Source organism: Merops nubicus, unplaced genomic scaffold, assembly GCF_000691845.1.
Source record: "Merops nubicus isolate BGI_N331 unplaced genomic scaffold, ASM69184v1 scaffold8636, whole genome shotgun sequence".
NCBI lineage: Eukaryota > Metazoa > Chordata > Aves > Coraciiformes > Meropidae > Merops > Merops nubicus.
Window position 1 is genome coordinate 66,535 of NW_008612910.1, and position 22,490 is coordinate 89,024.

At 46.9% G+C, this 22,490-nt stretch overlaps 1 protein-coding gene across 1 annotated transcript; it reads right to left on the reverse strand.

Annotated features, from left to right (window-relative positions):
• Window positions 1–3,689: 3,689 nt before the first annotated feature.
• GOLGA2 (golgin A2) lies at window positions 3,690–21,446 on the reverse strand (the record flags this gene model as incomplete). The annotated part of the gene is made up of 27 exons (XM_008941707.1): window positions 3,690–3,937; window positions 4,040–4,208; window positions 4,405–4,511; window positions 4,759–4,861; window positions 5,446–5,513; window positions 5,643–5,796; window positions 6,389–6,477; window positions 6,564–6,663; window positions 6,933–7,157; window positions 7,447–7,560; window positions 8,309–8,655; window positions 9,149–9,236; window positions 9,336–9,443; window positions 9,623–9,712; window positions 10,792–10,933; window positions 11,170–11,228; window positions 11,790–11,896; window positions 12,525–12,618; window positions 12,863–12,925; window positions 13,424–13,462; window positions 15,215–15,295; window positions 15,757–15,816; window positions 16,277–16,340; window positions 16,483–16,526; window positions 17,142–17,276; window positions 20,705–20,785; window positions 21,330–21,446. Coding segments are annotated over 27 exons (3,096 nt in total), but the record flags the coding sequence as incomplete, so codon positions are not given.
• Between the last annotated feature and the right edge of the window lie 1,044 nt (window positions 21,447–22,490).

Sequence of the window (22,490 nt, forward strand, 5' to 3'; positions counted from 1 at the left end):
TACACACACACATCCAAAAAAGTTAACCAAATCCTGATGTTGAGTTTTTGAGCTGATTGTTAAATTCTCTGCTGTGTGCAGTTGGGTTACTGTATTACCCCAGACTTGTGGGTGAACTGTCTCAGTGCTGGTAGTAGCTGTGATGCAGTTTGTGATCTACCTGTCACTCTTGTTTATTGGATGAAATAAACTATCATTTCTGTATAATGAAGGTCTCCATGACTAGAATAAAACCATCTCTCTTTCTCTTCCTCTTTCTCTGGGTGATTTTCATACTGTGTTTAATTATAACCTAATCTTTTCATCCCATAGAGCTTAAAAGCTATACATGCAAGCAGTTGATACTGGTAGGGAAGGTGGAGCAGAACTGCATCAAGAGTGGTGCCCAGGAGCTGCAGTAGAGTGCAACAGCCTGTCAGATGTGGAAGTTAATGGTGGCTGTTCTCCATTGTAAAGGAAAATGCAGGAGGTGCTTCAGTGACTGGATGTAATGAAGGTGGGAGTTTTGCACACAAAATTGCTTGGTTCTTAGAAGAGTGTTTTCACCTGGGCTGCTTGTGGAACAGAGCAAGCAAGGGTGGAGCTGTAGTTCCTCTGCCAAGTGGTGTGTTTTGGGCCCATATCTGAGTGCAGCCTGACCACAGGCTAACACACATGGTCAGCTCCTATTGGGCTGCAGTGGGATTTCTCCCCTGCTATAGGGTGGGTAAACATGTCCCTACTAACTCTGTGCCAAAACAGCAGGTGCTACAGGGCTTGTGGTTGCTGCTGCTCACAGTGACCACCACATTTCTCTGTAATTCCTGAACTTACCACTGTCATGCCAACAGTCCCAAGAGGTCCCTTAAGCCTGTGGGTAGTGGGGCTCCAGTGCTAGTTCTGGGGGAGGACACCAGGGGCACTGGGGATGCTGACCTAAGTTGCTGTGATAGTGATGCCTGACTTAGCCCTGAGTGCTCCTGGCCACAGCTGGCTGTGGAACTCATGGAGTATCTCCAGTGCCCTGGTAAAACTTCAGTAAGCTTGTGGGTCCAGGAAACAGACTAGATCTCCAGTGCTTCCTTCCTGTGTGGATTCTACTGATCTCTGTCTTGTGTGGTTTCTTGTTATACCTTCAGCTTCTACACAACTGAGGCAATAACCATTGCTTGCTCTGCCCTCTCCTATTTTTTTTTTTTCCCCTCACTGGAACTGTTGCATCTATCCCTGGTGCTATATATAGGCTTATTCTTAAAGAATATTATATTTTTGAAGGAAAAACTATGCATTTATTCAAGTAAATACTAGAGCCTTGTTTTACAAAACCAGAAACCTCTGACTGGCTGTTTGTCAAAGGGTAAGTATGTTCTGATGAGAATACCTGCTACCCTGCCCAGGCAAGATAAGCTGCTGTCCACTGGTCTCCAGCCTTGTCAAACAAAGCTCCTCTTCCCAGCTCAACAGCTGTTTCCTGTTGTTTGGTGCTTATGGCCTTTAAGAAGCATTTTTCTCTTTTTCCTCAAATCAGGGCTGCAGAAGTGGTCAAGTTGCTCTAATTTAAAGCTGTTGTGTCAGCTGAACAGTAGTAGATCTGCTCTTTGTGCACTCCAAGGAAAGGTAGGGTCAGGGAAACACTCCTAAAGGGAACAGAGTGAAAAATGAATCTGAACCTCGGGTCTGGATGCAAAATGTGAACCAAGAGAAATGTCTTGGGCATGTCAGCAGCCTGTCTACAGGAGAACATTCAGGAAAGTGATGTGAAACAAACAGGGCATCCATGCCAGGGCAGGAGCTGTTAATAAAGGATTCATTCTCTGCTTTTCTGGCCAAATTTCAAGGTGCTCTATGCAGAAGAAGAAACACAGCTAGTCAGTGCCCATCTGAATAAGTTTATTCAGAAAGCAAATTTGTAACAGGATTAAGTCACCTCTGCAACAGACTGCAGACATTCTTCATGGGTCTTGTAACCTTCACAGTACTTTAGTAGAACACCCAATAAATATTCCATTTATAATAATGATCTGTATTAATTAAATGACAGCTCTTCCCCCATTAGTTATGATACACTTATGAACAGCCTGAGCAGCCATAAACACTGCAGCAGGCCTAGTCTCTCTCCAAGGACTGTACAGGTTTTTACACAGATACACTATGTACACAAACCCACGTGCCAGGAACAGACACACCAGCAGCCCTCAGATGAAAGGAGCTGAGGAACCAGCTTCCATCTTCCCTGCCTGGGTTCACAGGAAAGCACTGATTGTTCTGTGTATGCTCTTTTCAGTTGTATAGGGAAACACCATAAGGAACCATCTGGAAAAAAAACAACTTGCACTTCATCTGCTTCTGGCATGAGAAGCTCTCTCTGCTCTGCCTGGTATAAAGCTTGACCAGCTGGAACATGGATGAAACGAACAGACCCTTTTTGTTGTTGACAACCCCCAAAACTGATACTGCATTCCTGTGCTTGCCTCTCTCATCTTGATGTGCTAACAGGGAGTGCTGCTTCTCCAGGTATGAGCCAGGCTCCTGTCTGAGTCACAGAGCTGTGACAGATCCCTCAAACCTCCCCTCTGGTTTTCTGTAGTCTGTTGCCAAAGCCAACCATCCTAAGGCAGTTACTTGCAGGATCTCCACATGCAGTTCACTCCACCACTTGCACAACCAAGGGATTTGCTTTGCTGCTGCTTCATGGGACTCTCCTCCCACCGAGCTTTGTTTTCCCCTTAGAGTTGGGGCTCTGGCCGCAAGGTGGTGCCAGGCACCACTTCTATTGCTGATGTGTCTCCCAGGAATTTAAACCAGGGACACGGGATCTTAGATTCCACCCATCTAATGCTCTCCTTACCCCGGTGGGAGGAGAGGAAAGCTAAGTGATGGAGAACTAGAACCCCTAGAGTCCAGATATTCAAAACAAAGCGTATTTATTAAGTGGTTTCCTTTTACTCATTTTTCCCATTTTTAAAATAAATAAAACCTTCAGACACGTACAGGTGAAACACATCATCCTTCAAAGTGCAGAAACATTTCCACCCCACTCCCAAGAATCACATAAAGCTTTGTCAAGTAACCAAAAAGCCTCTGAAGGCCACCCTCAGTCCCTTCCCCTGGCAAAGAGAACAGATGGGGCTGTGGTGCTGCCCAGCCACCTGCAGCCTGAGTCTTCGGGCTGTTCAAGGCTGACAGGGCTGGTGTCAGACACAGCTGCAGGCTGTAGAGGAAAGTGGGGAATTCAAGATACACAGTATGAAATAAAACCAACCTGTTTCTAGAGTCCAAGGAGTTTGTTACCAGAATAAGTTAGTTACTTTGGGAGCCCTGGAAAGAACTAGGCTGATTAGAGTCATGAGTGATGGATCAGAACCGCTTCTCAGACACTGCTGCTCACAGCAGAGTTGGGGATAAGGGGTTATGTCATTTTGCCAGAATCCACAGACTCCCCTTTCCCTCGGGCCCGGGTGAAGTGCCAGCACCAGCTGCTTCCCCCATTAGTTTCAGTCTGCCTGGACTCCAAGCACACCAAGTAACAGAAAAAAAGAGAAAGCAAAGATGAGGTCTGATGCTCGAGTTCCATCTGATGCAATCCCTCTTTCCTGATGCCTTTAGGAATCTGTCCTGACCAAGGGCACAGAGCAGAGGTATGGGCACGTACAAGTCTGTTAAGTCCTTTCAAGCTCATAGAAAATTGCTGTAAATAGATTTAGTGCCACTTAAACTACCATGATTTTGACCTCATCGTTCTCATCAGCACGGTAGAAGAAGGGAATGCAGGGGTTTTCCAGCAGGGAGCCCAGCCTCTCCTGAGGGTTCTGGATTTCTCTGAGAAGCTGCATTATTTGCTTTGCTGTGGGGTCCTCTTGGCTTGGCTGAGCAGCTTTACTGTCAATAGAGGAGAAACTGGATTGATGATGAACAGCAGCCTCTTCCGCTTCATCTGCCAGGTTCACTTCTCGTAACCCTGTAAGGCACACAGACAAGGCACACAGGTAACTCTTCCCTCTGTGTGCACACTGACCCCTCGGGTCCCTCCCCTGCCAGCCCTGGCTGCAGCTCAGCTCACCTTCCCCCTCGGGGGCGCTGGGCCCCAGGCGCCGCTCCGCCGGCAGCGCGCCCTCGCTGGGGCTCTCCAGCAGCTCTGGGCTCTGAGCAGCCGCCACGTACTTGCTGTACCACTCGTTTCTTTCCCTCACCAGACGCATCACTAAATCCTGCAGTTCCAGGAGCTTGATCTGCACCAAAGTAAAGGAAAGCCTGTGAGACGTGCCCACGGACACAAGGCCACAGTTTGCAGTCCTGCCTCTATCACTAAATTAGCAGCTTGGAGTTAAAGCTAGCTGAAGAACACCACGCAAAGGTTTGGGCTGTGCAAGCGCTCCCCCGGCCCGGCCCGCCCTGCCTGGGGTGGTACCACTGCAGATTCCTTGCCTTCATCTCTTCCTTGTCCTGAGCCAGCCTGCTGATGTACTCCTCCTTCTCCTGGTGTCGCTGCTTGAGGATCGCCCTCTGGCTCTGGTACAAGGCGATGTACTCCCCTGCAACACCACAGCAGGAGTGAGAGAGAGACTGGGCTACGAGCACAGAACTGTGGCACAGAACCACGGGGCATGAGGAGCCAGCAAACCCAACCCTGCACTGGAGACCTGGCCCAGTTAGGCACCAGCAGGAGAGACAAACTCCTTGGCAGCTGGAGGGCTCCAGCTCCAAAAGCTGTTGGGGACCCTCTATTCCCCAAATCAACCATGCACTGAGCAAACTTCATCTTGTGGTGCCTCAACATACCGATGGTGTCTGTCTCCCCGGAGAGCTGGATGCAGCGATGTTCCAGCTCCTCCAGCCGCTCCTTCAGATCTGCCTTCTCCTGCATCAGCTCTGTGAAACGGGACTGGACACAAGGACTGGTATCACTCACCTGAACTGCTCACCTGTTAAAGACAGCCCCTCCATTCGCACTGGGCCGAGCCTAGGGAACAAGTCCTGCTGCCTTTACAACTTGCCTCTAACTTTATGCTAAAAGGAACAGAGGAGAGAGCTAGAGAAGGTATAAAAAAGCTTCTCTGCGTTTTGGGAAGCAGGAGGGCTGATGAAACAAAGTGTCTTCTAACTTTCTCATTGCTGGACAGCACAGCTCTGGTTGTACTTGGCTCCACAACTGCAGACCACCTGCATCATCCCAGCAGGCTGAGGATACTCAGTCTGGTTTTTAGGCATTTCTTTAGAAAAAGACCACAGGTCAGGGTAGGCCCTTATGCTCACAGTCTCTGGGTGGTGGGAGGGGAGTTACTGCTGCAAGCTTTCCTGTGGCGAGACAAGCAGGAACAAGCTTTTTAGAAAGTGGCTTATTATTATGGAACATCTGCTCCTTATTCCTTACAATTTGTCTGTGTGTGCTGTAAGAGAGCCTGACAATGATCACAGCCTAGCTGAGCAGTCCAGAGGGGCTGACAGAAGCCGAGAGCCTTTCCTTACCTGTAGTTTCTCCATGGCAGTTTTCAAAGCCTCATGAACCTCCACTGGCACAGTATCCACACTGGAACCTGGAAGGGACAGGTATAATGCTCAGTTTCCCCTTGGACACAACACACTCACAAACCCTGCAGATCTGTTTCAGAGGCCAGTGCAGCTGGCTGAGGCATGCCTCCATAGTCATGGCACCAAATTTTTACCTCCACCCAGCATGGAGACATGTTGCTGCTCCTGCCTAAGAGCAGCTATTTGCTGCAGGAGGTTCCTGCACTGCTGTTTCTGAGCTGCCAGCTGCTGCCTCATGTCTTCTCGCTCCTTCTCCACTTGGGACATGGCAGATGTCAGGAAAGTAACCTAAGAAGAATTCCAGAGAGCCACGTTAGTGCTTTTCCTGTGTGAGGCATGAATGGTGCATCTCTGGACAAACTAAGAGTTTATCCCATTTTCTTTCTGGCTATGAAACCAAAGTACTGAGTGACTGCCCTGGAGCTAAACCAGGCAGCAGATACTGCATCTTTCCTTATTCCCATGATACCTGTTTGGTCACAGTATTTTCCAATTATGACTGTTCTTAACAGAAAAATCTAGTAGATACTTGACACCCTTTCCAAATTGCCTTCCAAATTAGAGAACATCAGATGATGATGAACAGGTGATGCACTGATTATCAGAGCTGCTCTGCAGGTTGAGGTGTATTTATAATTAAAGCCACTGCCAGACTTCAGCACCTTTTGTGAGGATGCTGCACAAGTCTTTTTTTTTTGCTGCAATGCACACAGAACTGTTAACTTCTGTCATTACTGTGCCACAGCTGGTAAGGGGTCACAGCTGACAAACGGCCTGCTCCACACACCCAGTGGAACCTCTCCACACTTTAACCTGCCTCCTTTTTCAGACTTCTGTTCAGAATGAAAACCAAAGGCTTTTCTACCCCTCTAAGACTCACCATTTCTTCGTGGCTTTCAAACCTCTCTGGGATCACAAATGAAGGGTTTGGGGTTTCTTCAGTCATTGCTTCACTTTCAACTCCATCTCCTGTAAAAGGAGGAAGGTGAGCAAGGAGGTAGCACCTGGAGAGCCCAGTTCTACCCCCACCCTGGAGACCAGCTGCAGCTGCTCACCCTCTAGTCGGTGCAGAATCCTGCCATCCAGGTCTGCTGCTAACTGACTGATCTGGGCCTGCAGCTCTTTGTTTTCCTTTGCTACAGCTTCCAGATTTTCCTGCAAGATAGAAGCAGAAGATCACTGCTGCACATGCCAGACTGCAAACAGTCACTACATCTTCAGGCAGGAGTACCACAGACGCACAAAAATCAAAAGCTGCTGCTCCACATGAATATTGTTCACCTGTATGGCACAGGATGCAGTCACATAATCATAGTTGGGAGGGACTGTGAGAGATCATCTGGTCCAGCCTTTCACTGAATTAATACTAAATGTTGTTAGGCACTTTTCCTCCCGTCTTTCCACCTGCCCCTTTCTCCTGTTACCTTGGTCTGCTGCAGCTCTTTCAGGTGCATTTCCACCGTCACCTTCCCCTGAACCTCCTCGTGCTGGAGCCGATCCATAAGCTGGGTCTGCAGCAAGTACTGCTTGTGCAGCTCCTCCTTCTCAGCAGACAGCTGCTGGAACGCCAGCACGTACTGCTGCAGGTGGCTGTAGTACTGGTCCCGCTGCTCCTGCAGACCCCGAGCCTCCTGGGTCTTCAGTTCCAGCTAGCAGAACAAGATGGAACCATCACATGAAACCCTTTCTGCCAGAAAAGCTGATCTGTGTGACGTGATCCAAACGGTCACTGTTGCCCCAAAGCCACCAACTAGGCAGGCAGCCACCATCTGCCCCCACCTGCTGGTCCCCCACCTCAGACAGCAGACGATGGGGGAAGGCTCCCAGCTTGATCATCACAATAACCATTTCCATCCTTCCATCAGGGTTTGGCAAGTTGCCAGCAGTGTGCCTAAACCACTCTGTACCTGCCCCGCCATCCCAGCGGCTGTTCCTTACCGTCTCTTTGAGCTCCCCCAGGTTCTCCTGCAGCTGCCCGAGCTTCTTGGCCAGCTCCTTCTTTACATGTTGCTCTGTCTGTAGGGCACTTGTAACCTCCATGTTTTCATTTGTCTGCAAGACAAATGCCCCTGCATGAGGAAAGAGCCCCAGCCAACATAAACCCAGACTCTCGATAAACCGTGTTCGTTCCTGATACAACAGGGTGCTGCTCCTTGTGCTGTTCTGCATTGTAAACAAGGGCCAGAAATTGACTGTTCAGGGCAGTAAGTAACTTACAAAAAAGTTTAAAATGGGAGAAGGGCAAGGAAAGAGCCAGGGGAATTGGTGCTGGGACAGTGCCAAGAAGAGACCTGGCACATCACACAGCCTGTCAGCTCCAGAGCAGATGGGTGGTGTGCATATATCCCAAACAGAGCCACAGACGTTCAAAAACAAGGAGTTCAGAAAGGGCTAAAGAAGAATCGGTGGCTAGACCGTGTCTCAGTCTGCCAGGCTCCAAGGGGGAAGCTCTTACACTGGGAGAAGCAAGCAAGAGTAAGGATTCCTCTCTGGGATGGGTAAGAGCAAAAGCAGCAGGAGAAGACTACTGAGAACTTCTTCCATGGGCAAATACAGGGAACAGAAAACAGGTATCTTCAAGGGTAAAAGGGCAGGAGGAATAATACTCAGGGAGAGAAACGGTGTGACTGCCAGGGGGTGAGGACAAAAAGGAATCTGCTCTGGAGAGAGTGCCTGACAGTGAGGAATCACGGGGAACTTCCTGGCATGGCAGTAGTGTCGCAGAACACTCAGCATCCACAGCCTCAGGGATCACACCAGTGAGAGAACTGGTGGGAAAAGATGCTCCAAAGAGACCTACCAGTTTGACAAACCCATTCTGCAGCTCAGCCAGCTGCTCCTTCAGGTCCCGGTTTTGGCTCAGGGCCCTGCTGATGGTGGCCTTGTCACTCTGCATGTCCTCCAGGATCTGCTGCCTGTCCGCAGACTCCTCGTTGTAGCGCTGCACGGCCCTCTCCAGCTCCAGCAGCCGCTCCTCCTGCTCCTGGTTGAGGTGGCTCAGCTGCTCGTTGTCCCGGACCTGGGCCTGGTACTGCCCCTGCAGCTCCTCCTTCTCCTGCTGCAGCCTCTGGATCTCTTCCTGCAGACTCAGCTCCGCTGCTGTGGGCCCTGCTGGTGGGGCAGGCTCAATATCCATGGGCTTAACTGCTGAGGAAAGGGAGTCAAAAGCAGCTCAGTCAAAGGGATGAATTTTTGTGTGATACACATCACTATTATCTACACAAATCATACCCCACCTATAGGGCTCTAGGACCCAGAAGGTATCACCAGCTGCAGTACCCAAACCTTGCTGCAGGGCACTGAGAGGAACGAATGAGCAAAACTACCCCAAAACCAAGCACCGACAGCAGCCTGCTGTGAGCTGCTGGCTCCATCACAGCCCTAGCAAGAGCATCCTGCCTTCCCAGACTCCTGGGCCAGAGAGGCTGCTGGTACAGTCAGGCAGATACGAAAGATTTAACTGTCTGTGGGTCAGTCAGCTGAAGTAGCTCACTTGCTGTTTGCTAGGATGAAAGGTCTCTGAGGGTCACCAGGCTTTCAGATGCCTTCACAGCTTCAGAGTATCCAAGTGCCTGCACAGCAGGGACAGAGGTAACCAGCTGGTGCTCCAAGGTGTGAAGCCCCACTTTGGAAGTCCTACCTGATTTGCTCAGCAGCTCTGTAACATGGGCTTCCAGCTCCCGAATTTGGGCCATATGCTTCTCCTTCTCCCCTGCCATTGTGTGGACCTGCAAGGCCACACAAGTGAAAGTTAAAGCAAAGTTCAGGGTACATTTACTCCTGCCTGTGTTTGTCACAAGCAGCTCTGATACTGCCCCTGACGTTACCTGCTCAGAGAGCTGCTGTACCCTCTGCTGCCAAATGCTCCCCTCCTCCTTCAGTTTCTCTACATACTGATCTCTTTCTGCTTGGAGCTGGTGAAGTGACTCTGAGAGCTGTTCAGAACAAAATAAAACACAAAGAAAATAATATTTGCCTAATTAATTTGGCAGTGACATTTCAAGGAGTAAAGCCCGGAGAAACCAGTGTTAATGCAAAGTTCAGGCTGCATCCTTCTGCCACACAAATTTCTTTACAGATGTCAAGATTTGGACTATTTCATACAACCTCTTACCTGAGCAACCTGGGTTTCCAGGCTCATCTTCTCCTCCACTGCCATCTGCAACTGCTGGTTTGCATCCAGGCTCCCTGCCTGATTTGAGAACTGCCAACAAAAATCAAAAAGTTATGGGAAAACATTAGTACTAATTTTCTGTGCAGCCTTTCCCTGGTTAGTAACCTGCCACATGGTCCATGTTGTAACCTTCTGCAGTTCTTTAAAGTGCTCCAACTCACAGTGAAGTTCAACAACAACAAAAAAGGGGGATTACAATAAAAAAAGCTTAGGTTTTAGGCTGAGCTGGACAGCTTCTCCCTACCTATTTTATATTTACTATTTACTTAAATGAAGAAAATGCCCTTCAATCAAACAGTTTGGCTCAGAAACTTTGTGCATTTCCAGTCTGTAACATACAGCCAGATCAAATGGTATAAAAACTTGTGACCTTCCAAGTTGTGAAACATGTCAGGAATTTAAAGCCAATGTCTGGAACATGTCAGTGGACTAAGAAGCAAGACTGGTTCAGTTGACAGTACTTTTCCCAGAAGAGCAGCAGCTGGCTTTATTTCAAGGGTAACTTAAGCCACTGGAAGGAGGAAAAAAAAAAAAAAAGAAAAAAAAAAGAGGAAAACTAGAAGGGGGAAAAAGAAAAAAAGAGCCATTCCTTCCTTTGGAGGCTGCCCTGAACCTCCAAGCTTGCTCTCTGAAGTAGCTGCTGGCTTCACTCATTCCCTCTCTTGCTGGCTGCCTCTCTTAACTCCCCAGCTACCTTTCAAGTTGCCATTGTCCAACTCACCCCCTTCTGCTAGGGTGGTACAAACACCCCTGCTCAGCTGGCTTCTCAGTGAGACAGCACAACAACTGAGCAATCAGAATGCAGAACAGCAAACAGGAAAAGTCACCATATTTTCACACCTGGTATGTTCACTGTCCCCCTCATACTGGGCAACATTCTTTTAGCAGACCAATGTCACCACGTCTCCCCATCTAGTGCTCCAGCTCCTTAGGATACAGGCTTCCTGCTCCTCAGAGGCCCCACTGAAAGCCTGTCACTAAGGGGATGTCTTGATGAGATTTTGTGCCTCCTTTTAAAAAGGAGAGTTAAGTCTTGCCCCTGCTGTCAGAAGCAAAGCCTTACAGTGGCCGTGTGACCTACCCTCACATCCCAGAAGTACTGTGGTTACCTGCTGAATCATGAGTTCAGCCATTTCCAGTTTCTTGTGTAAATCCTCCATATCCAACTTCATAGCCGAGTTCTGGGAGACCAGGGAGTGAACCTTCTCTGACAGCTCCGAATTCTGCTGCTTTATTTCCTCACTACTTTTGCTGAAACAAACAGAACATTTAAAGTAGCATCACCCTACATACTATGGTGTGCTGATGTCCATGCCATAAATTTACAGTCCAGCTCTTTGTAACAGCTGGAATCACAGAAACACCACATCTAGGGACTATTTTTTCATTCATATTGAATATCCCACCTCCCAGCTCACCCAGCCCTGTGGTCCCTGCCCCTGCTGAGATGAGCAGTTACTCTGCAGTACCAAGCAGAAGGGACTTACCTTCGCTTGTACAGTTCCAGTTTCAGGTTGTCTCTCTCCTTCACTAAATCTTTATTATGCTGGAGAAAAAGGAAATTATTGATTCATCTACAGATTTCAGCCAAACGAATAAGATGGTAAAAAAATACTTCAGTTCACCTATAGCATATCAGCTAAAGTGGAACAGCTCCTAACTTTGGCAAAATCGTCAGGACAGGTTTTCTTAGAAACTCTTGAACTTCCCAGGAATAGGTCTGCTCAAATGTGATGCTACCAACTGAACATGAGGTTATTTCTGCAAACCTCAGGATTAATATCCACACCAGAGTGTCTGGCTGATTGAGACCCTCCTTGGGCAAGGTCTCACTGAGGCTTCTGTTGTGTGGAGCTGGCTAGACTAATGAGGTAAGGTGCCAGATCTGTAGACAGCAACCAGACCATATGATGAGTGGTCACAGAAACCTGCATGAAGTTTGCCTTGATCATGGAGAATAGAGGGCTGTAGGAGGTTAATTAACAATTAACAAGGTCAATTTCTGCCTCTCCTCTAAGCAGGGACTACAGACTTTGCAGGAGTGTAGCGACAAGCAAACAGCCAAAGGCAGAGCTGCTGGGTAGGCATGAGCAGAGGTGCCTCTTACCTTCTCTGACTGTTTCTGCTGCATGGAGATGGAGGACAACGTCCGCTCCAGCTCCGACACCCGCTGGCGAGAGGAATGCAAACGAGCAGCCAGGCTCTCAGCTTCTCCTGGGCAAGTCAGAGCAGCGTCAGTTGAGGCCAGACCACAAAGCTTTTTGGAACTGGCTGAACAGCACTTTCTACTTTGTCAACAAGCTCTTAAGGCAGCACAGAACCTTGGCAATCGGTAGACCTGGTTCCACTCCTGGCTCTACAGGTAACTCTGGGCAGTGAAGCTCTGTAACCACCTTCCTCACTTTTAGAGGGAGATGATGAAACTTTCTCTGGGGAACAACAGGCAATGTGTTGTTTGGGGATTTTTTCTAATTGCTCAAATTTCACTCAAAATGACAGGCTCGGGTAAAACCTACATTAACATGACAGCTGTGTGGGAGGGAGGGCAGAGAAAAGGGAACAGTTTTTAAAGAATCAGAAGAAAGTCAGAAAGGAACAGTCTGGGGTAGTCATGAAACCCAAAGAAGGGCTGACAAGGCTTCACTGATGCACAAAAGAACCTCAACTGCCATGGGATCAACATGATCCCATTTGGGGGCAGCTATGATGACAGAAGCAGTGACAGTGCCAAGTACTGCTCATTAAGGAGTCATTGAGTGTTGTGAGCTGGCTGCCAGCAACTATCATGGCTGTGAGTTGAAATCCACAGTTTAACCAACAGCTTGAGCTGAGTCTCAATTACCTGATTTTTGCCGTGCAGCTTGCTGAGTATGTCCAAGGGCTGTCTGCAGCTCAGACTTCTCAGACACCAGAATTCCAATAGTCTGGATGTGAACCTTTGGGAAAGAAAAATCAGCTCGGTGCAAAACTTCTTTGCTTGCAACTGTAACAACACTGTTGCCATGAAAGGATAGATGAGTGAAGGTGAAGAGCTCTTGCAGTGAAGTACAGGCTGGCTGGCTGACTGGCAGTCTCCTGAAGGAAAGACTCATGGCTTCCATGACACAGACTACAAGTGATCAGCAATCCAGAAATCAGCACAAGCCAGGTGATAGGACTGTGTTGGATACTTTGCCTTACCTGCAGCTGCTCCCTCAGTGCTGCTTGCTCTTTAGAAAATTTCTGTTCAAACTCCTTCTTTTCCTGTATAAACAAATGATGCCTATTCAGCACAAAAATGCAAATAGTTAACCCTTGTTGGTTTATGTCAAACTAAAAAAGCAACAATTCATTGGCAGTATTTCCAACTTCTAAATGATACCAGTAATTTTAAGGACATAATTCAGTCTCCCATTGTTTGGACTACTACATTATTTATCCATCCTAGCATGGCAGTGCAGCACAGCACAATCACTACTGGACACGTGGCTGTGTCTGGAAGGCAAGCTACTGGCCTGAACTGTAATCTCTGGCCTCCACTGCACTCCTCCAGTACTTGAAAACATTAGCTTTTGTCAAAATAAGAATGCAACCTGCCAGGCCTAACTCATGAAAGCAAAATATTCAACCTTATGCTACAAATTAAACTAAATCTAGCGTCAGACAAGATCACACGTGTCTGTCACAACCCACTGTGCTTCCTGCTCCTCAGAGAAACAGCCACCTATTTCTGTATCCATCCAAACACAGGCCACACTTTACCTTCTCCAGCTGATTCACTGCTTCTTGGTTCTGCTGTTTCTGTGGAAGAAAACTGATGCATCAGTATTAAAGCAAAATCCTCTCATACTACTGAAACACATTCTCACTTTAATGAAGCAGAATACACGCCCAACTGATGGAAACAATTTCCATTATCCTTTCTGTAGAAGAGTAGGCAGTTTCTCTTAGCTATTAAAAATAACAGATTTGAGGCTCCCTTCACCAATATACTTTATATACTTTATAAAGTATGTTTTTCACTGCTCAGTACCTTCCCACAGGTATCCCCAAATACCACTACTGAAACTCCTGTATGCTCGTATCTGAGCAGCCACCAACTTGCATCCCACATCTATAAAATTAACTGGGTAATCCTGGTATATTGGGGTAGTCACCAAAAGTGCTTTAAAAAAAACAAACAAACCCCTCCAAACTCATTGTCTTTTCCTGTAAATGAGACCTTAGAGCCTTATCCCTCTTAACAACTGGCCTTTAAGCCCCACAGAGCTGCACGTACATTGGCAAGCTTCTGCAGAAGGTGCTATGAGAGAGAGCTGAAGCCAAATGCAGAGAAAAGGGATAATTCTGTCCTAGCCAATTTCAGTCTTCTGGGTGAAGCTGAGATTCTCTATGATTCTAAGTATTTGGAGACTTGCTGATTGTACATATTGCATCTTTAGAGAGGAGGTGAAGGAGACAGAAGTGGCAGCTGTCTACCCAAGCTGCCACACAAACTGTGCTGCTGTGCTTCCCATTTGCTGCTGTTGTCCCCCTGACAGTTTTCTCACAGATGCTTCATAAGTAACACAATTAGTACTTTCTCCCCTTCCCGAAGTGTGGACGTTGGCCAAGCTACTATGACTCCAATGCATTTTGAAATATGACTGCAGACAGGAGGGTGATGAGTCAGAGGGTTTGGTTCTAGCAATGCCAGTGCACAACATAACCAGAAAAAGCAAAGGCAAGGGCACAAATACAGCCAAGGCCCTACAGCATGCCAGGCAAACAGAAAAGCAGGCAAACAAGGAGAATCTTGGGAGGGCAATGCACTCTAGCAGGTAGCTCTGCACCCCAGCTAAAAGACAAAAAGAAACAAAATGGAACAAAAATAACCCAAAACCAAAAATAAACCAGCAAGAGGGGTCATGGGGTACACTGGGAAAACTGCTGAACTTTTGGGAAAAGTGTAGTTTGAGAGAGGAACAAAACGGGGAAAAGTATTTCACACAAGAAAGGCTCTCTTCAGGCTGGAACAAGTCCACTTAGCTGCATTTCTTGCAGTGTTAAGACTGAAGGCTGAAAGGCAGCAGCAACATGCAGGCCATGGGACAAAGCAGTTCATTCATCGTGCCAGGAGAACCCGAGGCTACGATCAGAAACCAGCCCCAGGCTCTCCTCAGACCTGCTGCTCCCACTCTGCTGCTGTATTTACAACAGCAGCACCACCTGCAGAAACAGGTTTTCACACTGCTGCCAGCACCAGGATTCTGCATTTCAGGGATTCAGACCAGGACCAGAAATAGCTGTTTTATCAGGATGCTCATCATCCAGGGAAAGCCTGATGAGATGGACAGAGCACAGGGGAATGGCCACCACCAGACTCTGTTCCTGGCCCCTCAGAGGAGCCAGTTCATTCACCAGGGGACTCAGACTTTGCCCATTTTGTTCCTTACAGAGTGCTGTGTAAGCAGCCTTCCTTGTGACACTATGACAGAACCCATAACCCTGCAGACACCCAGAGAGCATGGAGGAGCAGCAAAGACAAAACTCGTTGGTTGGATTGTTTCTTACCAATTCCTCTATCTTTGTAACGAGCTGTTTGTTAGTTAGATTGCTGGAATCCAGGGCTACTGCCAGCTCCTGGTAACGTGTCTGATGGGCACATGCAGACAGGAGAAAAAGGAAGGAGCAGAAGGGGAGGAAAAAAGCAATAATTAAAAAGGACAGAAAAATAAATCATTACCACAGTTGATGTCACCAGATTCTCCAAACAAAACAAAATCTATGGTTTCAAAAAAAGCAGCTGGGATGCCAACATATTTTATCCATCTCTACTGAGGCTTCATTTTGACACAAAAGTGAATCAGAAACGAGAACTGTGATTGCATGGAAGCCAGATCATCCCCAGTCCCCCAGATGGAAACTCCTCCAATACCTGCCTACCACTATTGATCACAACTGCCCAATTATAGCAGAAGATGATATTTGACAGCAATGGATGTGAGCTATGCCTTCAATTAGGTCTCATTAACACTGCTGTAAGCACAGAGCCCCAATAACTGATCAACAGCAACAAATAAGAAGGAAAAAAAAAAGACTTGAGAACAACTTACTTCCATTTCCTTGATGTTTGTGGAGGGAACGGCGCTTTCCCCATTCACGTATGACGTGGACTAGAAGTAAACCAGCCAAATAGGTCAGTTTTATTCCCCAAGGCAACAAATCACTACTAATATCACAATAATACTTCTTATGGCACCTTTTGCTTCAAAGTACCACAGACAGGCACAGAAAAACTTTTCTGGCTAAGGACAGATGCAGATCCCTACTGTGACAAGCTGATGTGAACTATGCAGATTTACTCTGTATTTTTTTTTGCCACTAAATCATGAACACATCTTTCCATGAATACACACTGTACATTCATCCCACTCTGCTTTTCTTCCTACTGCTGAAATTTTACATTCCTAAACCAGGATTTTTTGCTTCTCAAGGCTTAAATATTGCATTGTTTAGTGGGATGACTGCAGACACCTCTGAGATTGAAAAGAGTTTTCTTGAGCTGACTGCTTACAGCTCCACATCAAACATGAAAAGAATTAACAGGGCCAATGGATCAAAAGGAGGCCGTACCTGAGAAACCAGGCCATTGAGCTGCTCAGACAGCTGGCGGAGGCTTTCTGTTGATGATAAAGACCTGGGAACAAAGAAAGATCTTGTGATGAAAGTGTCTCCCAGAGAAAGAAGTCCCCAAATCAGAGCAGCACTGGGGAGGAATAAAACCTTAAGTCTGTTGTAATTGGGTAGCGAAGCTGTTTGATAAACACAGAGACACTCACCTGTTCTCATCCAAAGCATTTTTATGATCCTCAGCTTCATGAATCTGTGGATTGAAACACAAAAACTTAAGAAGCCTGTAAAAGAAGATGGGAGTCACATTTGTGGATGTGTCACTAAGACTTGATTACACCTGGGCTCAGGTTCCACAGTACTTGTAATTACTGCCTCCCAGAGAAAGAAGAATTTAAAACCATCAGCTCATTCCTGGCTTACACTTAATTTCTTAGTGCTGTGAGCTTGGGTTGCTTGGAATGGAGAAACTTAAGCACTATAGGCTTTATGTTTGCTGTTACAATTTATCAGTATAATCAACACGTTACTTTGCTAGAAAAAAATAACTGAATCTTTAACTGGTGAAAGGAAACACAGATTGATTTTACTGGAGACCTTCTGTCTTTAATTAAAGGTACTTTCTGCTAATGAAATAGGAGAGAAGGGGAAGGAAGACAGCTCTGGAGGACACAGGGGCATGTGCGCACTGGTGGTCTCTGCTCTCACACAGACAATGACTGGATGGAGAGTAAAGAATGCAGTTTTAACAGGACAAAACCTGAACTAGTCATGTCACATTCATGAAGATCATCTTTCTCAAGATAATAAAAGTGGTATTGCTAACCAACATTCAGTGGTTCCGTGGCAATACTGCTCATTCACAAACCTGTGTCAGCTGCATGCTGGCAGGAGCAGGCAGAGCAGAAGCAGAGCCAGGCAGGCTGCTGCTGTTAGGGAGCACAGGGGCGTCGGCAGCGAGCTGGTCAGCGTTACGGGCGGCAGCGTCACCGCCAAAGTGCGCCTGTCACAGAACACACCACAGGTTACACCAACACCTCACCTGCTCCCCTGCCCGGCAGAACCAGGCAGATCCCAGTCACTCAGAAACACCTGGAAGGGAATTTGTCTTCTCCCCACAGAGGCGACTCCATCAGCCCATGAACAAACACTGTCCCAGACCCATGCCCTCTCAGAGCCAGCCCGAGGAACCGGTGTCCCCGCATCCAACTGGCTCCTGTAGCACGGGGCAGTGCTGTCACCCAGCCCCAGCTTCACACACTAGAGTTAGCAGCAAGGACTCGCCAGAAGCAAGCAAGGGCAAAGCCAGATGGTAGGCACTGTGCTTTGAAAAGCACTACTTTCAAGATGTGTCTGAGGAAAACATGAATCTCTGGATGCAGATGAAGATGGGAAGGAACAGGTTAGTGACGACTTGAAAACTGGGTTAGTGAAACTCAAATGCTCTGCCTAAAACTCAGTGAAATGTGTGGCATGCCATGAACCACAAGTTTAGGAGCAGGACATTTATGAAGAGGGCAAACTCGGTGTGGCTGGGAGCAGGTGCCCACGGCCCCCCTGGAGCTATGAATGCCATGACTAGAAGAATCTAAATGGAAAACAGAAGGGACAAAAAAGTATTTCTGGACAGCAATGCAAGTTCCCATCCAGCCTTCGTGGGAGGATGGAAAGTATCTGATGACATCTCTACCAAGCCACAGTGAACTGGACAATTTCATCTCTCTTGTGCAGAATTGGAGAGCCAGAGGCCCAGAGCAGTGTTCTAGTGTTCTATGGCAATTAGTTTTATTGCATCATCCAGCTCCAGTCAGTCATCATTTAACAACATTACAAACCAGATGAGATCATTTGTCAGCGTTCAGCCCCACCAATGTATGTCAGCTCTGTTTTTTCCATCTGAAAGAGCTCCCTCTTACTGCAGTCACTTCCTTCTTGGCACTTCACAGGGAACACAAGATCCTTCTCCTGGAATTCCCTGTTTACCTGCTCAGCATTTCACTCAGGAACCAAGTGGCAAGGAGGATACAGTAACAGTGAAGGCATTTAATGAAAGCAGTCTGCTGCAAGGCTGCAGAAGGAAACAAACAGAACTTTCTCAATTTCCTTTTTTTCCTTTAACTTCTGCTCTCAAGGAGCAATATAAGTTAGGGCCTTACAGGAAGGTCAGGAATTCCCTTACTTCTTCCAGCTACAGGTTAGTTTACTGGTTCAGACTCACCAGTAAAGAACATCAGATGGACAGGAAGAATATTTGCCCCAGTACATCTCAAAAACGTTTCCTGAATTTGTCACGATGAGGACATTCTTTTTGCTTAATGCTTCAAGATGGAAAAACCAGTAACATGGCTCAACCAGGAGAACCCCTTCCTTCTTCCTCCACAATAATCAGTTTTTTTTGAAAAAAAATAAAACAAACTAAAACTATTTTAAAAGCTGAATTTGTTGGAAACAAAGTTAGAAGCAAGACCCTTATCTGGAAATTACGCATTGTGAGTTCTAATTATGTAGAATTAAAAGTTAGTAATTCTGCTCAGCTTAGCATATAGTAGGATCCATTTGCTTTCACACAAAGGCTCCTGTTTTACTGGGTTTTCTGTGTTCCAGAGCCAAGACAGCTGAAGTGGGTGAGATGGGAGGGGTCTGCCTCATACCAAGACACCAATGGCAGCAGTGGCTCTGATGCTAATGATCAGCTTTCCTGCCCTATTAGCATCAAGTGAGTTTCTGAACAGCATTTTCCTGACTCAGGGTTTTTACAAGACAGAAACTGGAAAGAGAAATCTTTCTCTCACTGCATATTGCAATTAAATATCAGTTTTCAAACGATTCCTAAAACTTCAGGCACAATAATCTGCCAATTCCAGTATCAGTTTTCAAACCTTCAGGCACAATAATCTGCCAATTCCATAATAGCCAATCGTATCAAAATGTATCTCTCCATGCTAAGGAAACAGGAAAAAAAAAGGGAAAACAAGAATGAATAGAAGTAATAAGTTCTCCATTTTTGGAGCAGGACTAACACACAGACACAGGCAGGCCTGCACTGCAAGACCAAATGCCATCTCAGGAACAGCACTGGACATCTTCATCTCACCTTCCAGTGGGACACAAGCCTCATTCTCTGAGATCTAACTCACACTGAGCTTACGAGTACTACCCAAAACCATGGCAGTCCCCGTGACAAGAGTGAAACTTCAACCAAAACACACACTGTCTGGTGCTGGACAGGCACAGCCAGCTCCCCTGAGGCTGGCAACATATCCTCCAAGTCACTCGAGTCCCACTGATACACAACCTTTGCTACACATACCAGGTCCAGCTGGAGGAACTTTCTGCTGTTCACTCAACTGCTGTGTTATCACACAGAAAATGACAAAAAGGGATACAAAGGCAATTCAGAGTGAAGTCCACCCTGTTCTGCAGGTTTCATTACATCTGTCTGGTACATCTGGTGATCATTGTGGTTATATTTATTGCTGGAGACACATGGATATGCAGTCAATATAATAATGAGTTACATTATGACAATTAAATTGAAACAACGCTAGGGAAGTAAGCTACCAAAATTATGCAAATGAAAAGCAAAGCTTTGGTGCAGCAAAACTGGAAGAAAATTCTGGGCTACATAGTTTGACTTCCCTGAGTTTCTATCAGAATTTGAGCCTTATTTAAGTAAGCTTAACTGTCTGAAGATAATTTTACAATAAAGACTGTTTGTTTACATTTGCTCCTGAACACGTTTCTGCTGTTATTGGCACACTTCTTGCCCTTTCCTCTTCAGGAGCTTGGGAAGATGAAGATGCTAATGCCTGTAAATGCTTGACTTGAAGATCTGCCTTCCTACCTGGCCATATTTAAAACCACAGCACTTGCCAGACCATACATCACCCGGGCAAGTCCCATCACCTGCCACAGAACGGGTCGGCTGGAGGAACAAGGCAGCTGCCTGCCTGGAGACAAGCAGAAACGTGCCCTTCAGAAATGAGGCTCGAGGAACTAAAGCAGTTTAATCACAGAATGTTAGGGGCTGGAAGGGACCTTCAGAGATGATCAAGTCCAACCCCCATGCCGAAAAATACAAAGAAATCTTCCTAGTGCAGTTTCCCTCAGTGGTTCAGTTAGTTTATTGCCTCACCCCAAATTCCTGGATGTACTGAAAGCTCAGCTATCTCAAGGAAGAGTTTTTGACAAGACTCACTTTTTCACATGTTCAGTTTGACACAAGTCAGATGGAAACAAGCACTTAGGAGCAATGGAAACGCATGGTAACAGAAAGCTCTGTGTTAATAAAAACAGCAACAAACCTCAAGCAACTGACAGTGGATATGTCAAGACAAGGCTCCATCTGACAGATCAAGGTCAGTGTAAACAGAACCAGGAGCATGCAGTAGGGAGAGCAAGTCACTGCAAGGGACACGAGCACTGCCTCACCTTCCTCTTGTCCAATGAGGGTATGGCTACCCCATTGGAGCGGTTAAGGTCTGACACCAGCACCTTCAGAATGTTCTGAATCTAAAGGAGGCGAAAGAAAAGGGTAAAGAAAAACAGCTCAGAAAAGGACAGAGAGAAAACGTCAATCAAAGGCAGCCAAAGAAACCAGCATCCTCCAGCTCGTTCAGAGCACAGACCTGAGAAGAGCAGCTCTGGACACAGCCAGGGCCGCACGACAGCGCCGTGTGATCCGACACAGCTTCACACGTACCCCAGCTCCAGCTGCAGGTACATAGCTGCAGTGTAGCTGTAGCAGCTACACCCTTCAGCTGTGACCCCAGCAGAGCCCCTTCCTGGCTCCAGTCATGTCATTTGGGACACCAAAGCCCAGTGGCAAACGATCTGGGAGCAACAATGACACTCACGTTCTCTGGAGGCTGCTGCTCATCGTTGGTGGGGGTCTCAGGTCTACCATCCTCCTTAGTTCTGCGCTTTTTCTTAGTTCCTGCAGCTGCTCCAGGGTTATTCTTCTGCTGATATTCCTTCAGCTGTGAAAAAAAGAAAAATCTGAAGTCCAAACACAATAAGCCTTCTGAGTATAATGTAAAAAAAAAAAAAAAAAAACGTTCTCTGGAGGCTGCTGCTCATCGTTGGTGGGGGTCTCAGGTCTACCATCCTCCTTAGTTCTGCGCTTTTTCTTAGTTCCTGCAGCTGCTCCAGGGTTATTCTTCTGCTGATATTCCTTCAGCTGTGAAAAAAAGAAAAATCTGAAGTCCAAACACAATAAGCCTTCTGAGTATAATGTAAAAAAAAAAAAAAAAAAAAAAAAAAAAGCTCCAAACACCACTGAGTAAAAAGATCAAGTGTAAGGACATGAGAAACACTCTTCAAAGAGTTTGTACCTTTGGAGGGGAAAAAAAAATCAAAACAAGTCCAGAGAAGCCTAAAGAACTAGTGTGACAGGTTTATGACAAGAGGCTGAGAGTTGCTAACGTTCAACTTTTGTATACAGCTGATGAAGTTTTTGGGAAACAGTTTGATGGCCCATACTGGAACTGAAAGAAGATGAAATATTTTGGGGTTTTTTAGAGTTCTAACTAAGTGCAATAAACAAAAATTACTAAAAGGGCAATTACTCATGAATGCAAAGTGAAAAAGCATTGCCTGCCAGTATGGTCTTCCACTCTGTGAAAGATCTGAAGAAGGAAAATTACCATCTCCACAGGTATTAATATGAATACTGTAATAGATGAATTCTGAAGAGAAGCAATCTACAACTGATTTTTAAATCGTACCCACTTCACGCAGGCCGAGCTACTCTGATAAGCTGTAACCTGAATCCTGCCAGGTCTTCCGGCATTTTTGTGTAGGTTATCAAACCCTTTCGCCGCACACTCAGCGAGCCTCGGGCAGTTACGTAAAGTACTCGCTCCCACCAGCCCCGGCGCCCACCGCGAACACAACACCCCGTCCCCCGCAGCGCCGGACAGCGGGCAGGCTGCGGGGTCAAGGTGGGCAAACAACTCCAGAGGAAGGAGGATCCCATTATTCGGAGGATTTCAAAATGGAAGCCTGAGCCGCTCCAGGACACTTTCCCGTCCGTATGACTTTGACACTGAGGCGCACCCCGCCGGGACGCACGGGGCCGAGACACCCCGGGGGAAAATTGGGGGAGGGAGGGGTAAGAAAAAAAGGAAACGAAAAAAAATAAGAGGAGGTGGGGAACGGCCAAACGAGACCCGGCGGACCGCACCGCGCCGCACAGCGACAGCCCCGGCCCGGCCTC